Consider the following 14,090-nt stretch of genomic DNA (forward strand, 5'->3'; position numbering starts at 1 on the left):
TCAGGTTCCTTATCCTCAGCTGCCCAAGGAACTAACTGGGGACATCGCCTTGGGTTCCTGGGAGCCACTCTAGGTTCAAGTCTCTTGCCAACCCTAAGGTGGCTCCCTTAACTAAGAATTGTGCCTCCGTGCTCCCCTATCCAACCTTCCTTTATCCCAGTCATCCTTTTTCCTCAAGTTCCCCCCATCCTCCCCTTCTCCCTTTTCTCTCCCCATCTCCCCTTACTCCCATCCCACCCCACCAAGATCCCCATTTTCTCCCTGGCAATTTTGTCTACTTCCCATAGCCAAGAGGATAACTATATGTTTTTCCTTGGGTTCACCTTCTTACTTAGCTTCTTTAGGTTCACCAATTCTGCATTTTATTTAACCACATTTTGTGACAGAAAAATCTCTTGTGTTTGGTAAGCTACAGTAATTTTTTTTTTTTTGAGACAGGGTTCCTCTGTGTAGCCCTAGCTATCCTGAAACTCCTTCTCTAGAGCAGGCTGACTTGAACTCAGAAATCCATCTGCCTCTGCCTCTGCCTCTGCCTCCTGAGTGCTGGGATTAAAGGCGTGCACCACCACTGCCCAGCGCTATAGCAATTTCTATCATCAAAATGTCAGGCTTATGTGGTCAGGTTGGAAGGAGCCATAGAACAAGTCAGAGGCTCCTGTAATGCTGGAAAGTAGGCCTGTTCCTGACCCTTATCCTATACAAGGTAGCATTTTGAGTTAGTGTACGTGAACCCCAGTGAGGGTAGTGACAGTGACCACTCAAAAGATTTGAGTCATTTGGCTTTCCAGAGGACAAAACTAGAAAGTTGAGTATTTGAGAAGGTAGGTTCAAGACCTGAAGCTTTGGAGAAGACTGTTCTTAGGTAAGGGATAGGTACTGATGGAGTCAGAAGAGTAGGAAGCACAAGTTACATATGTGGTTTGGGAAGGGACATGATCTAAATGTATACTTACTACAAAAAGTGAGAGGCAGATTCTCAATTTCACTGAGAAAGTTGTTTGCCAACTCCCGCATGGGTTGGGTTTTAGCTCTGCAGGTTCTGTACTTCCTACAGGGAACAAGCATGAAACAGCTCCTTGCTCTTTGTTGCGTTAGCCATTGAGACTGATGATCCTATATTCAGATGGTCTCAACCCTGGCTTTTTGACAAAGACAAATATCAGTGGGAGACGAGTGTCTAAGTCTTTCCAAGGGCTGGCATGTGCCTTCCTTCTTTTGTTTAGTTTGGCAAGATAGTTTAGAGAGCATATTGTCAGGGGCCTAAATGACATAGGAAGTAGGCTGCCTACCATTGTAAGCATAGGGAAAGGGGCAGAGAGACTTCTGAACAGAAGGACTAGCATATTGTGTCCTGACTGACTGGGCTTATGCTTAATTTGTTTCAGTGTGATGAATCATTTATTGCAGTTCTTTTTTAAGGTTGCTGTTGGTTCAAAAGAAAAGCTCTGGCTAGACGGTGGTGGCGCATACCTTTAATCCCAGCACTCAGGATGCAGAGGCAGGTGGATCTCTATGAGTTCGTGGCCAGCCTGGTCTACAAGAGCTAGTTCAAAGACAGGCTCCAAAGCTACAGAGAAACCCTGTCTCTAAAAACCAGATAGATAGATAGATAGATAGATAGATGATAGATAGATAGATAGATAGATAGATAGATAGATAGAAGCTTTGAAAAGGAGTCTGGAGTCTAATTCCCATTTCGTTCTGCTGAGCAGTTCTTCTCTGTTGCCAGGATTGAGATATTTTGCTTTTGAAGGAGATTGCCAAACTGCCCTCAGAAGTTTACTTGGGAAAGAAAGAGGTTTAATAAAGGCTCCTGGGTGTTGGCAGTGGGGCAGATGGCTGTACAAGTCTTTATCTCATAACCATGGTTTCCTTGTGAGCATCTCTCTGTTACAGGTTCTCGCCAGAAAATACAGACCTTCTTACAACTTTAGGATTACTCTACTTACAGGTAATGAAAACTGTTTTTCACACACTGGCATTAGAAATGCTTCAGTGTTTGTATCTGTGATGGTCTCTTTCATTTCTCTATGTGGCACATTTTACTAACAGTCACAGTGCACACATGAACCTTGGTTTGTTTTACATACTCATTGCTAGAAGAACTGACATTGGCTCTCAAGTCATAATTCTGTTTCAGTCTAGTATAATAACAATGCACACACACACACACACGAGACAGCTGTGTGGTTGGGGCTATCATCTTATTGCTGTGGGGAAGAAGGAGAATCTGACATACTTTACTATTTTGTGGGATTTTGAAGCCAAGATTGTTCTGCTGGTTCATCTTACTAGCCAAGGTCCTGCAGGAGAGAGAGAAGCAAGAGAAACCTCCCCTTCCTTTCAGATTCCTAAATGTCTGCCACTTCTGTCCACTTGAGTCCCCGAAGCCCCAGGTCTCTGTGCTGTCTTACCCTGCCTACCTGACAGGTCCCTGCTTAGCCTGTGTGTCTCTAAAGTAGCTTTTATAACTATTGCTTTAAGAAAAACCAAGAGTTTAGCTTTGGATCTGCTGGGCTTTGGCTTGTGAGCAGGCCCAAAGGGACATGAAGCTAACTATCACAGTCCCAGTCAGGAGGCATTAATATGGATCAGAATGAGTGTTTCTGAAATGGTTTTTTAGCAAAAGATACTTTAACCTTATCAGGAGAAAAAATAAGGCAATCTCACAAGTATGGAGATGTGCATTTTATTTGGTATACCCACTTTGTTTTTATTATTAGTTATTATTATGATTTTGGGGGTGGGCAGGGTCAAGAAAACTCACAAATGACTGCATGTTTCCATTCAGGGTACAGTTGGCTAGACTCCTGAACGTCACATCACCCCCTGAGGTAAATTCTTTGGTTTGCTTTCTTTCAAGCTCGGTGTTTACCAGAAGGCATTTGAACATCTTGGGAATGCACTGACTTATGACCCTGCCAACTACAAGGTATTGCAGGCTGTGGAACTACAGAGCCTTCCTGTGCATGGTCCCATGACCTCTAGAGATGATCAGACCCTAGGGAACAGAAGATGGGTTTCTCATTTTAAATACCCCAAAAGTTAAATTTGTGTGTATCTGGATGTTGGTGCTGGGGTACAAAACCAGAGCTTTATGTGTTCTAGGCAAGTAATCTACCACTGAGGTACATCCCTGTACCTGAAAACACTTTTTATATATAATTCTTACTTTTAAAAGTTAGTCCTTAACTCAAGGGTTAAGAGCACTGGCTGCTCTTCCAGTGGTCCATTCCCAGCAACCACATGGTGGCTCACAACCACCTGTAATGAGATCTGGTGCCCTCTTTTGGTGTGTAGGCATACATGTGGGCAGAATGCTGTATACATAATAAATAAGCAAATCTTAAAAAAAAAAGTTAGTTCTTACTGCAACTCTGGTAAAATGTTGATGCTCGACATCAGAAGAAGCACATTTGTGGTAACAAACTGCTGCAAAGACTGAGTGCCGTTAGAGTTCATTTGTTACTTGAGAATTTAGCCAATCTTCTACAACAACTTTTGAAGAAGAATGTCTTGATCCTAATGGATTTGAAATGACAAGTTCCAGATTGACCTGGGAGTGAGAAAGAAAATCAAGTGAATGAACATTACTGAGGAAGATGTAACTAGATTGGGCTGTTAGCTCGGTCATCATTTAGGAAGTCAGTACCCTGGCTCTGTGGGCTACACCTTGACTGACACCTTTCCTTAAAGAGATGATAGGGCTGGACTGATAAAAACTAAAGCCAAGCCAGGCATAGTGGCACACACCTTTAATCCCAGCATTTGGGAAGTAGAAACAGATCGATGTCTGTGAGTTTGGGGCCAAACTGGTTGAGTTCCAGGACAACAGAGCTGTTACACAGAGAAACCCTGTATTGAAAAACCAAAAACAAACAAAAGAAAACCCCCCAAAAACTAAAGCCATCTCACATTACATCCTGAGCCAGAAAGAGCTGGGTATTAAGTAGCCATATACAGGTGTATGTGAGCTGTCTGGAGCAATTAGTGTACAAAGATGAAAGGCAGTAGTTACCAGAATACTGATTTCCCTAGCTAGAAAGAAACAAATGGAGTTAGATAGAGCCAATGACAGTATATGTTTTTCATGCTGTGGGATTCCAAAGACATTTTTTTTTCCTTTGGGAGGGGAGGGGTTCCAAACAGGGTTTCTCTGTAGCTTTGGAGCCTGTCCTGTAACTCATTCTGTAGACCAGGCTGGCCTCGAATTCACAGAGATCTGCCTTTGCCTCCTGAGTGCTGGGATTGAAGGTGTGCGCCACCACCACCTGGCTCCAAAAACATTTCTTAGGAGCACTTGCTTTAGTAGTTTGGAGAAGTTTCTTGTTCGTGTCTTGTGCTGATGGGCTTATATATACATGGCCTTGGACTTCTTGGATGATTGAATTACTAACTTTACATGCACTGTGTTTTTCAGGCCATCTTGGCAGCAGGCAGCATGATGCAGACTCATGGGGACTTTGATGTTGCCCTCACCAAATACAGAGTTGTAGCTTGTGCTATTCCAGAAAGTCCTCCACTTTGGAATAATATTGGAATGTGTTTCTTTGGCAAGAAGAAGTATGTGGCAGTGAGTGTTCCTTATAGTCCTTGTTTATACTTATCCATGTGGCTATTGAGTCTGCTGAGCTTGTCTTACCCTGGGTGGAATGCCCTTGTTTCTGCAGGCTATCAGCTGCCTAAAACGAGCCAATTACTTGGCACCCTTCGATTGGAAGATTCTGTACAATCTGGGCCTTGTCCATTTGACTATGCAGCAGTATGCATCAGCATTCCATTTTCTCAGTGCAGCTATCAACTTCCAGCCAAAGATGGGGGAACTCTACATGCTCTTGGCTGGTAAGGCACATCTATATAGAAACCCCTTCTTGTGAGTTATAATGATGGAAAAGTTATTTAGGATCATAGTCATTAGCTAAATGCCCTAACATAGACGTTCCTTTGGAGATCCTATAGGAATAAGAATTACTGCCTCACTTTGAAGAAGTTTAAAAGAAAAGGTGACCAAGTATCTGGTTGTTTTTAACTGAGGGATTTGAACTCAGTCTTAACAGGTTAAGTCAAGATCATCCACATCCATAGCTTTTTTTTTTTTTTTTTGAGACAGGGCCTTACTATGTGATCTCTGCTGGGCTGAAACATACCGGGGTCTCCAACTCAGAAATGTGCACGCCTCTGCTTCTAGAGTGCTGGGGTTAAAAGTGTGTACCACTATACCTAGCTTTTTATAAAAGGATTAAAAATTTATTTTTAATTATGTATATATGTGTATGTCTGTGTTAGTTTATACACATGTGAGTCTAGAAAAAGGCATTGGGTTCTTTGGAACTAAAGTTAGAGAGTTGTGAGCCATCTGATGTGGGAATGAGAACCAAATTTGGGGGTCTCTGCAAGAGCAGCCAGTGCTCTTAAGCACTGAGCCATCTCTCCAGACCCCCATAATTCTCCTCTTAACATGTTTTTTTTTCTTTTTCCTATTGGTGCTTTTTTGTTTGGTTGTTTTTTTTTTTTTTTTTTTTTTTTTTTTTTTTTTTTTTTTTTTGGGTGCTGGAAACTGAACCTTGGGCCTTGCATGTAGCTAGGTAAACACTCTACCACTGAGCTGTACTAACAGCCCTTATATACTCATATATACTGAACCTAATTTATTTGAGTTCAATAATTAAGAACCTGGGTATAAGGTGGAGTTCTGCCTCCACTACTAATTGTATATACTCAGGATCAATGTGAGGATTGTATGTATGGCTAAATATAATAAATGTTAAACCTTTGGAGTTTATCATGGTTACTAAATCATTTGTCTCTTTTCAAAAACAAACAAAAAAAACGAAACAAACATTTATACCACAGTGTACATATGGAGGTCAGAGGATAATTTGAGGGAGATGTTTGTCTCTTTTTGTCACATCATATGGGCCCTAGGGATCCAACTCAGGTCATTAGGCAGCAAACATCTCACCCACTGAGCTGTCCCATTGATCCCATTAGTACTTTTGTTAATATAACTGGTCTTTGGTAGTTCAGGTCAAATTAGATTATTCTAGTCCTAACTTCTATTTATACCATACAAAATAAATTAAAATTAAGGTGGGCAGAGGTGTCTATAAGCTTTTGAGGTAGGGGTAGGAAGATAATGAATTTGAATCTAGCCTGAGCTACATTAGTGAGACCCTGACACTGTCACAAACACAACAAAAATCACTTTAAAAAACTAATGAGCTGGGCAGTGGTGGTGCACGCCTTTAATCCCAGCACTCGGGGGGCAGAGGCAGGAGGATCTCTGTGAGTTCGAGGCCAGCCTGGTCTACAAGAGCTAGTTCTAGGACAGCTCCAAAAGCTACAAAGAAACCCTGTCTCAAAAAACCAAAACCAAAACAAAACAAAAAAAAAAAAACCCCCCAAAAAAACAAACCAACAAACTAATGAAATATTTCTTCTGGGGAGTATTTTCTGGTGTGTATTTTGGTCATTCCTGTGGTGTTTTCAATTTATGAGAGAAAGGTCGAAAGCAACTACATGGTTGTTTGGAGAACACCAGAATACAAAGCTAGTTCAAGTTTCAGGAGAGGCTCAGAGCCTTAGTGTAAGATAAGAGTGTCTCATCAGGGCAGAAGCATTAGTTCTAACTTGACAAAGTAGAGCCAGCCTCACACGGTCCTAAGGACAAACTAGACTTGAATGGCCACATAGTGTGTGTCTGTGGAATGACACAGGGTCCTTCTGTATTCCTTGTTCTCATAGTTGTCTGTTTGGCTGCTGGGAGGTGGAGTTGCCTTTAAGAATAGCTATTTTTAGGTATATTAGACTCTCAGGAAATCCTGATTTTGGATTAAAAAAAAAGGTTAATGTTCTGTGGCTCACTAAAAGTTTTAGAAATCATTGTGGAGAACATCATCTATAAGATGAGGATTCTTAGGTAGGGAACAGTGATGTGGTCACTGTATTTGTAAGTCAGCAAGAGGCTGGAGGCAGGTGGGGACAAATGGAGACCTTGGTTTGGGCTTGGACAAGGCAATACCTGAAAAGCTGTGGCAGAAGTAGGACGTTTGCTGAGGTGAGTGGTCTAAAGTATTAATTTTGCTAAGATGAGCTCTCCTGATTTTCTCTGTGGCAGTGGCTCTGACCAATCTGGAAGATACAGAAAATGCCAAGAGAGCTTATGCAGAAGCTGTCCGCCTGGATAAGTGAGCATTCTGTTCTATGGGGAAGGGCCAGGGAGTGTTATTCTGAAAAGTGTGCCATAAGACTAATGCTGCTGGAGTCAGCTTAGTCACTATGCAGGATAAATTTAGAAGGTTGTGGTTCTTAAGCAAGTAGAGCTTGGCAAGAATTAAAAGCCGTAGAAAACAACTTCCAGTTCTGAGCTCTGTAGTCAGGAATCTAAAGCAAGTTAAAAAGTTAGCAGCACTCTGGCTTGGGTTGCTGATAAGCTGTGAGCTAAACAGATTAGCATCTGGGACTCTGGGCTCATCTTAATCAAAAATAAACGAGATTCCTGGGGAAAGTTTATTCCACCAGCATCTGCTACACAACAGGTCTGGGATTTCTTGTTCAGCCCCTCCCTGGGAGGCTTTGTTGGTGCCAGGCTCAGTCCTTATCCTGTTTTGCTGCTTGGGCAGTTAGCTCCTTGACACTGGTTCATGGTTCAGTCATAACAGCACTTTGCTGTATAACGGGGACAACCCTATTTTTGTTTGGATTTCATATAATGAGAAGAATTTTCAAATGACTATAGCAGAGCCTTAGTCCCACAGAGTCCCTGTCTCTGCCACAGGTGTAACCCTTTAGTAAACCTCAACTATGCTGTGCTGCTGTATAACCAGGGTGAGAAAAAGGGTGCCCTGGCCCAGTACCAGGAGATGGAGAAGAAGGTCAACTTTCTTAAGGACAACAGTCCTCTGGAATTTGACTCTGAGGTATGTCTCTTATTAGCAATTATCATTATCATGTTATCATCATTATTACCATGTCTGTTATTAAGCAAACTGCTAGCAGATGAAAGGTATCATAAGCTCATGTTTCTTTCGGCTTCATGTTCATTACAGCATGAATTTGCCAGTTTTAGACAATTTACAGTCTTAGACAAATATTGCTTAGAAGAAAATAACAAAAGAATTCAGGTTTACTGAATTATTAGTTCTCACTAATACAGTTTATCAGGAACAGGCAGTTTGGCCAGTGAAGCATCAAACTTGAATTATTGCATTTTGAGATCCTGTAAGGAGTCCCCTTGGTATCCAGTAAGCAACTTCTATTCTCGGTTAAAGAATGATTTCCATAGGCCAAGCATGAAAACACTTGTAATCCCAGCATTTAAAAGTGATTTCCTTATTATAAGTACTTTCTCCTTCAACTGCTAGTACCAGCAGGCAGCTTGGCTCTGCTGATCTTGTCAATTGCTTTTTTTCTTCCCATGTGGGCACAAGATGGTAGAGATGGCTCAGAAGTTGGGAGCTGCCCTCCAGGTTGGAGAGGCACTGGTCTGGACCAAGCCAGTCAAAGATCTCAAGTCAAAGCACCGGACCAATTCAGCCAACAAATCTGCTTTCCAGCAACCTCTGGGCTCCAATCAAGCGCTAGGACAGGCGATGTCTTCAGCAGCGGCATACAGGAAGCTCCCTTCAGGTAGGAGGCTGCACAGAGCTCTGTGAAGACTTAGTGGAGAAAAGCTACTTCTATCAGCAGAGACCCCAACTTTGAGTAAGGCTTGCACACTGCAAACTCATGGCCAATTTAGTACTAGCCAAGGGGGAAAAGCCCAGAGTAGAAACCAGCATTTGTTTCTCAAGGGCACGCTGTTAGGCAGATAACAGTACAGGCAGGCTTAGCTGCGTAGTCAGTTTTTAGGTTTAGAAATGCATTATTAAGTGCATGCTGTTGTACATTTTCGCTTTAATTTTCACAAGCTTAATGTTTTATTCCTTCAGTTATGGGCAACCCTCCTAGCTGCAGGATGCACTACAGTCTTGATAGTCTCAGACAATACAGAGTTCCCTCTTAAATGATTTCTTATGAAATGGAATAACTAAGAATTCACGTTTTGTTTCTTTGCAAGGTGTTGTAGGAGGAGCCCAGCTCACAAAACCACCATCACTTCCATTGGAGCCAGAGCCCACTGTGGAGGCAAGTCCAACAGAAACATCTGAACAAAAGAAAGAAAAATAGCAAAAGGCACGAGAAAAACAGGATGACCCTGGAGTAGGGGGTCTCTTTGGTGAGACCATATAGAAGGTGGTCAGTCATAGGACCAGGCAGGTGGAGGCCAGCTCTGTTCCCTGGGTGAGCACTGCAGAATTCAAACAGAACCCAGGGTGCAGTGTGATGATCAGGAGGAGCATATAAGGCCCACGCAACTCTTGGCTGGCCCCATCATCTAGGAACAAGGGAGAAAACATGCTAGATAGGCTTGAGGCCCTGCGTGTATAGCTCCAAGAGTCAGCAAGGCAAATGATCAAAGATCATCACTCGATGAAGGACTTTTATGTTAATAAAGGGAAAGGGACCTCTTCAGTAGTGGTGGTGTAGCCCCATTTTCACTGGATTGTGGAAACATATCAGTCCCCACTGTAAACACAAACCTTGGATTAAGAACCTAGTTAAATAGGGCTCTCCCCTCCCCCTCCTTAGATTAAGTTGAGACCCAATCTGGAATGTATCCTAGCTATATTGGCTCAGAGAATCTAAAACAAGTCCCTGTTTTCATTCTTTAAAGAATGAAAGAGGTTAGACTCTGGAGCCAGATCATGACAGTATAATAAGTAGGAGTCAAGGCTGGTCTGGAATCGGCACCAAGGATTTAAAGAAAAGGGTGTGGGTAGGATGACTGAAGAATAGTTCAGTTGTTAGAGCTTCTGCTCAGTTTGCCAAGGCCCTGGGTTTGATCCCTAGTACAGCTGAAAAAAGAACAGAGCTCTTAGCCAAAGAATTTTAACCAAGACAATCAACGATAAATGCTGACAGATGCTCTCCTGGCCCATTAGTGGCCTTTGTAAAGATTATGGACCACAAAGAGGTCTCATTAAAAGCTTTTTAAAAAACCAAAAACCTGTGATCACTGTCTTTTTTGTTTGTTTTTTTTACCTATTTCCAGGCCTGGTTTGAAACTATAACCACCTCCGAGCCAAGTTGGTCTTAGCTATAGTGCAGCTTCACAGCAGCCTAGAAGTTGGCCCCTGGAGGCAGTCCCAGTTTTCACTAGAGCTGGCAGCTAGAAAACTGACACACTGTCAAGCCAGAGTGTGGAGTTTGGCTGGGTCTGATTTGACAGTACTGAACAGAGGCCTTCTTCAGTTTCCTCATCTCTGATGGCAAGCATGGTAATTCCTTTGCCCAGGTAGCAGATTTGTCATGGAGTAATCAAGAAAACTCACCTCTACATCAGCATGAAGGGTAGTACAGACTAAATTGATTGACTAAAACTAAAAGGTGTTGGTGAGAAATAATAAGGGTATAGGCTTAGAGGGAGAGGAGAGGAAAAAAAGGCGAAGAAAGAAAAAAAGAAAGAAACATGAAAGAAACCCAAGCGCTAAATCCGAAGAAAGGAGGGTCTGGTTGTAGGCGGCAAATGAGAAGAGGCTATATAGGTAAGTAGATACTCATGTGGACTAGGAATATGGATGACTAGGATCAAGGACTTTTCAAGTCTGGTTATAAGCTGGTCTGTCGTTGCGGTAACCCAATGATACCTTCTAGACACCTAAATCACCTGACTTGAGAAAGAAGTCTGTTTAAAAGTTCTGCTAGAGAAGAACCTGTAGGTTGCAGCCCCTTTTGGTGTCAAACAACCCTTTTACAAGGGCCGCATATCAGATATCCTGCATATCAGATAGTGCACATTATGATTCATAATACTAGCAAAATACTTGTCAGGTAGCAACAAAATCATTTTATGGTTGGGGTCAGCACAACATGAGGAACTGTATTAAAGTGTTGCAGCGTTAGGAGGTTGAGAACCACTGAGCTAGAGGAATCTGGATTTTTGTGCTAGCTGAAGAGCATGGGCTTAGAAAGTCTTTTTAAGATGAAGGCAGAAACAGAAAAAGGAAAACAAGCCTGGCAGTGGTGGCACACACCTTTAATCCCAGCACTAAGGAGGCAGTGATAGGTGGAGCTTTGTGGGTTTGAGGCCAGCCTCAACAAAACAAAACAAAACATCAAAAAGGAAGGAAGGAAAGAAGGAAGGAAAGAAGGAAGGAAAGAAGGAAGGAAAGGGGAAACAGTTATTCAAAGAGAAAAACAAGGTGTGGTGTTATGGAAGGTAAAAAGAGAGTTCAGGAAGAGAGGGGTCAGTCTCAGGAGTGTGTCTGCCACAAAGTATCTGTCAGAAAGAGCAAGTCTATTGGGGAGGAACCTATAGTTGGGAAAGAAAACCCATTTCAGAAGGTACATGCCAGGCTGCGCAGGATTAGAACCTGTGACTGGACATAGCCCCTGATCATTCCTCACCAAGCAAGGATGCACCCTTGGAGAAGCAGTGGTGGCAACAGAAGCCCATGAAGAGATTAAACTACTCATTTTATAAAAAGTAGAAGGGAAACTAAGATTTTTCTGAATTCCTTACTCTGAGAGGACTTTAAATATTTTTAAGACAGGGTCTCATGTAGTCCAGGCTAGCCTCAAACTCAATATATAGCTGAGAGAATAACCTCTACACCTGGTCTTCCTGTCTGTACCTTCAAATGCTGTGGCTAACAGGTGTGTGCCACCACCCCTGGCTAAAATCTTAGTGTCTGAGGGCAGACGGGCACAGTGCTATTCTCTTCAGGTGAAGTTGGTTGAAACTAAGAGGCCTGCTCATTTCCCCATTCCTCAGGGGCAACACGGCACCTTTCTTCCAGGAATAGTCACAGGCAATGCTTTCCATAGTGCTTGGACTTAGGCTTTCTTAGGTAACAGGCTGCACATGTCCATTCTTCTGCGTGTCTGCATTCAGTTTCTCATTCATCCTGAAAAGAATAAAAAGTTACTCTATGAAGGGAGCTCACAGCACAGTTTTAACAGAAAATAAGACCAAAATGATAATCACAGATACAGTTATGGCTTTGAGCCTTTGGAAAGACCGAAACCCAAAACATTGACAATACTAAGTGCTAGCAAGGCTTGAGCATAGGTACCTTGGAACTAAATTTGACATATTCTTTAAAAACTAAACAAACTGAACATATAATCCAAGAGTCACACTTAACGTATTTGCTGAAATGAATTGGAACTAATCACAATCCACCACACAGATGCCCAAACCTGGAAGCAAATCAAGATATCTACAAGTAAGTAGGTAAATAAATTTCAGTAGAGCCATACAGAAGGAAGAGTACAAAATGGAGCTGAATCAGGCTGAGAAAATCTATGGTTAGTGCATAATACTAAGTGAAAACCAGTTTGAAATACCCACAAACTGCTTGATCCCAATGATGATCTGGATATCTATCTAGTCATTCCACAATGTGAGCAGTATTTCAAAACTATGTTATTCACACACAACACACACATATACACAAAATAAAAAATAAACCTGTCCTCAGATTAACACTGCATAGGAATTAAGTCAAACTCCATTACAGACCTAACTGTAAACACTGAAGTTATAAAGTGCCACGAACCCCCCACCTGAGACTGCGTGGATTATGTGTCATGTTTCCCAGGGAAGACAACTGTTAGGACATTAACATTAGGCTGAAGCTTGGAGAAAACAGACCTAACAAAGACCTTATGAGACCTGACAACATGAAGAAATCGTACAACTCAATAATAAACAAACATCACACCAACCCAACACCCAATTAGGACAAAGTGTGCAACTTCACAGAGGGAAGTATAGGAGTGGCCAATGAGCACTAGTGCCTAGCGTTTGTCATGTGAGAAACAGAAAAAGCAGTCATTACCCACCAGAATAGCTCCAACTGAACACTGAAAACTCCCACTGTTAGCAAGAACAAGACAGAATCAGAACTTGTCAGCAGGCATGTAGTCTAGCCTGGCAATTCTGGTCCTACAGTTTCTCATCTGAGAAGAACCTATTCAAGCTCTTGGTAAGAGATTCTTTACCTCAAAGTGGGACCTTGTATGTACTTATAGCCACAAAATACGGAGCTGTACGAAACACGCATGACTCTATATTGTTTTGTTTTTTTGTTTTTGTTTTTCAAGACAGGGTTTCTCTGTAGCTTTTGAGGCTGTCCTGGATCTAGCTCTTGTAAACCAGGCTGGCCTTGAAGTCACAGAGATCCACCTGCCTCTGCCTCCCGAGTGCTAGGATTAAAGGCATGTGCCACCACTGCAGGACTCTCTATATTTAATGAGTAGCTTTATACAGGACTAGACAGTGGAGGGAAAAAATAGTTGACTAGGGGTCAGGGTTAGGGATGGGATGACTTGAAGGAGGCATGGAGGATTTAGCCGGTGATGGAAATACATTTGCTGAGACTTACCAAGTGATAAATCGTGCAGCTTCATCACGTAAATTTTTAACCTAAAACACAACAAAACAAGAAAAAGCTGTATCACAACAACAGCTTTCAAATGACTTAAAGTGGTCTTAGGCCCAGAGGTTGCCTGTTCAGCTTAGTGAGAAGTGATTATTAAAATTATGTGCTGTATACTGTGTTAAATTCGTGCAGAGTGCATCTGTCTCCTCTATAAACAACCCCGAGAGGAAGGTACCATGATAGCCCCATTTTACAGCTAAGTGAGGCAAGCCAAGGGAACCTGTTAGACAGCATTATCAAGTAACAATCGCCAACTCAACTACCCTTTATGAATTTGGATTATGCCTATTGATGTGTACCCCTGCCTTAAGCCCCTCAGTAAGAGAATAAAATGCAGACTCAATGTGATGATAAGGGTTACCTGTCTTTGACTGCCATCTTATCTTCTAGTGGTATTGCAGGCTGTAGCTTTTCCCAGGTTAAATCAATTTCAAAGGAGCATACCTGGGCATGTACAGTTTCTAGGTGGCCCTTTGTCTCCTTATAAACCCTGTGTGGAAACCTGAGTTTGGGGTTGAGGAGCACAGCCCCACCTGTTGAGTTCCACCCACCTCTGCACATTCATCCCAGGTATCAGATTCTAGTCTTGCTTTTATGGCTTAG

At 42.3% G+C, this 14,090-nt stretch overlaps 1 protein-coding gene and 1 long non-coding RNA gene across 4 annotated transcripts in view; one reads left to right on the forward strand and one right to left on the reverse strand.

Annotated features, from left to right (window-relative positions):
• The window catches only part of Bbs4 (Bardet-Biedl syndrome 4), a 28,498-nt gene extending 18,460 nt beyond the window's left edge, over positions 1 to 10,038 (forward strand). For 2 of the 3 annotated variants that reach the window (XM_041679633.1, XM_041679634.1), the window contains exons 9-16: positions 1,897 to 1,951; positions 2,864 to 2,932; positions 4,421 to 4,573; positions 4,671 to 4,842; positions 7,118 to 7,187; positions 7,778 to 7,919; positions 8,430 to 8,628; positions 9,059 to 10,038. In XM_041679633.1, coding sequence (XP_041535567.1) covers positions 1,897 to 1,951; positions 2,864 to 2,932; positions 4,421 to 4,573; positions 4,671 to 4,842; positions 7,118 to 7,187; positions 7,778 to 7,919; positions 8,430 to 8,628; positions 9,059 to 9,168 — 970 coding nt within the window. In that variant the 3' untranslated portion in view covers positions 9,169 to 10,038. Of the gene's footprint in view, positions 1 to 1,896; positions 1,952 to 2,863; positions 2,933 to 4,420; positions 4,574 to 4,670; positions 4,843 to 7,117; positions 7,188 to 7,777; positions 7,920 to 8,422; positions 8,629 to 9,058 lie in introns of all 3 variants that reach the window. The other variant, XM_041679635.1, reaches the window with a different exon arrangement.
• Positions 3,492 to 13,467, reverse strand: LOC121466098. Its single transcript, XR_005976724.1, has 3 exons — positions 13,431 to 13,467; positions 11,830 to 11,948; positions 3,492 to 3,556 (listed from the first exon to the last, which is right to left on the reverse strand). It is a non-coding gene; the product is annotated as an uncharacterized LOC121466098 (long non-coding RNA).
• Positions 13,468 to 14,090: the final 623 nt, after the last annotated feature.

This window comes from Microtus oregoni, unplaced genomic scaffold (genome assembly GCF_018167655.1).
Source record: "Microtus oregoni isolate MIOR12 unplaced genomic scaffold, Mior012 000032F_ref0000030, whole genome shotgun sequence".
Classification (NCBI taxonomy): domain Eukaryota; kingdom Metazoa; phylum Chordata; class Mammalia; order Rodentia; family Cricetidae; genus Microtus; species Microtus oregoni.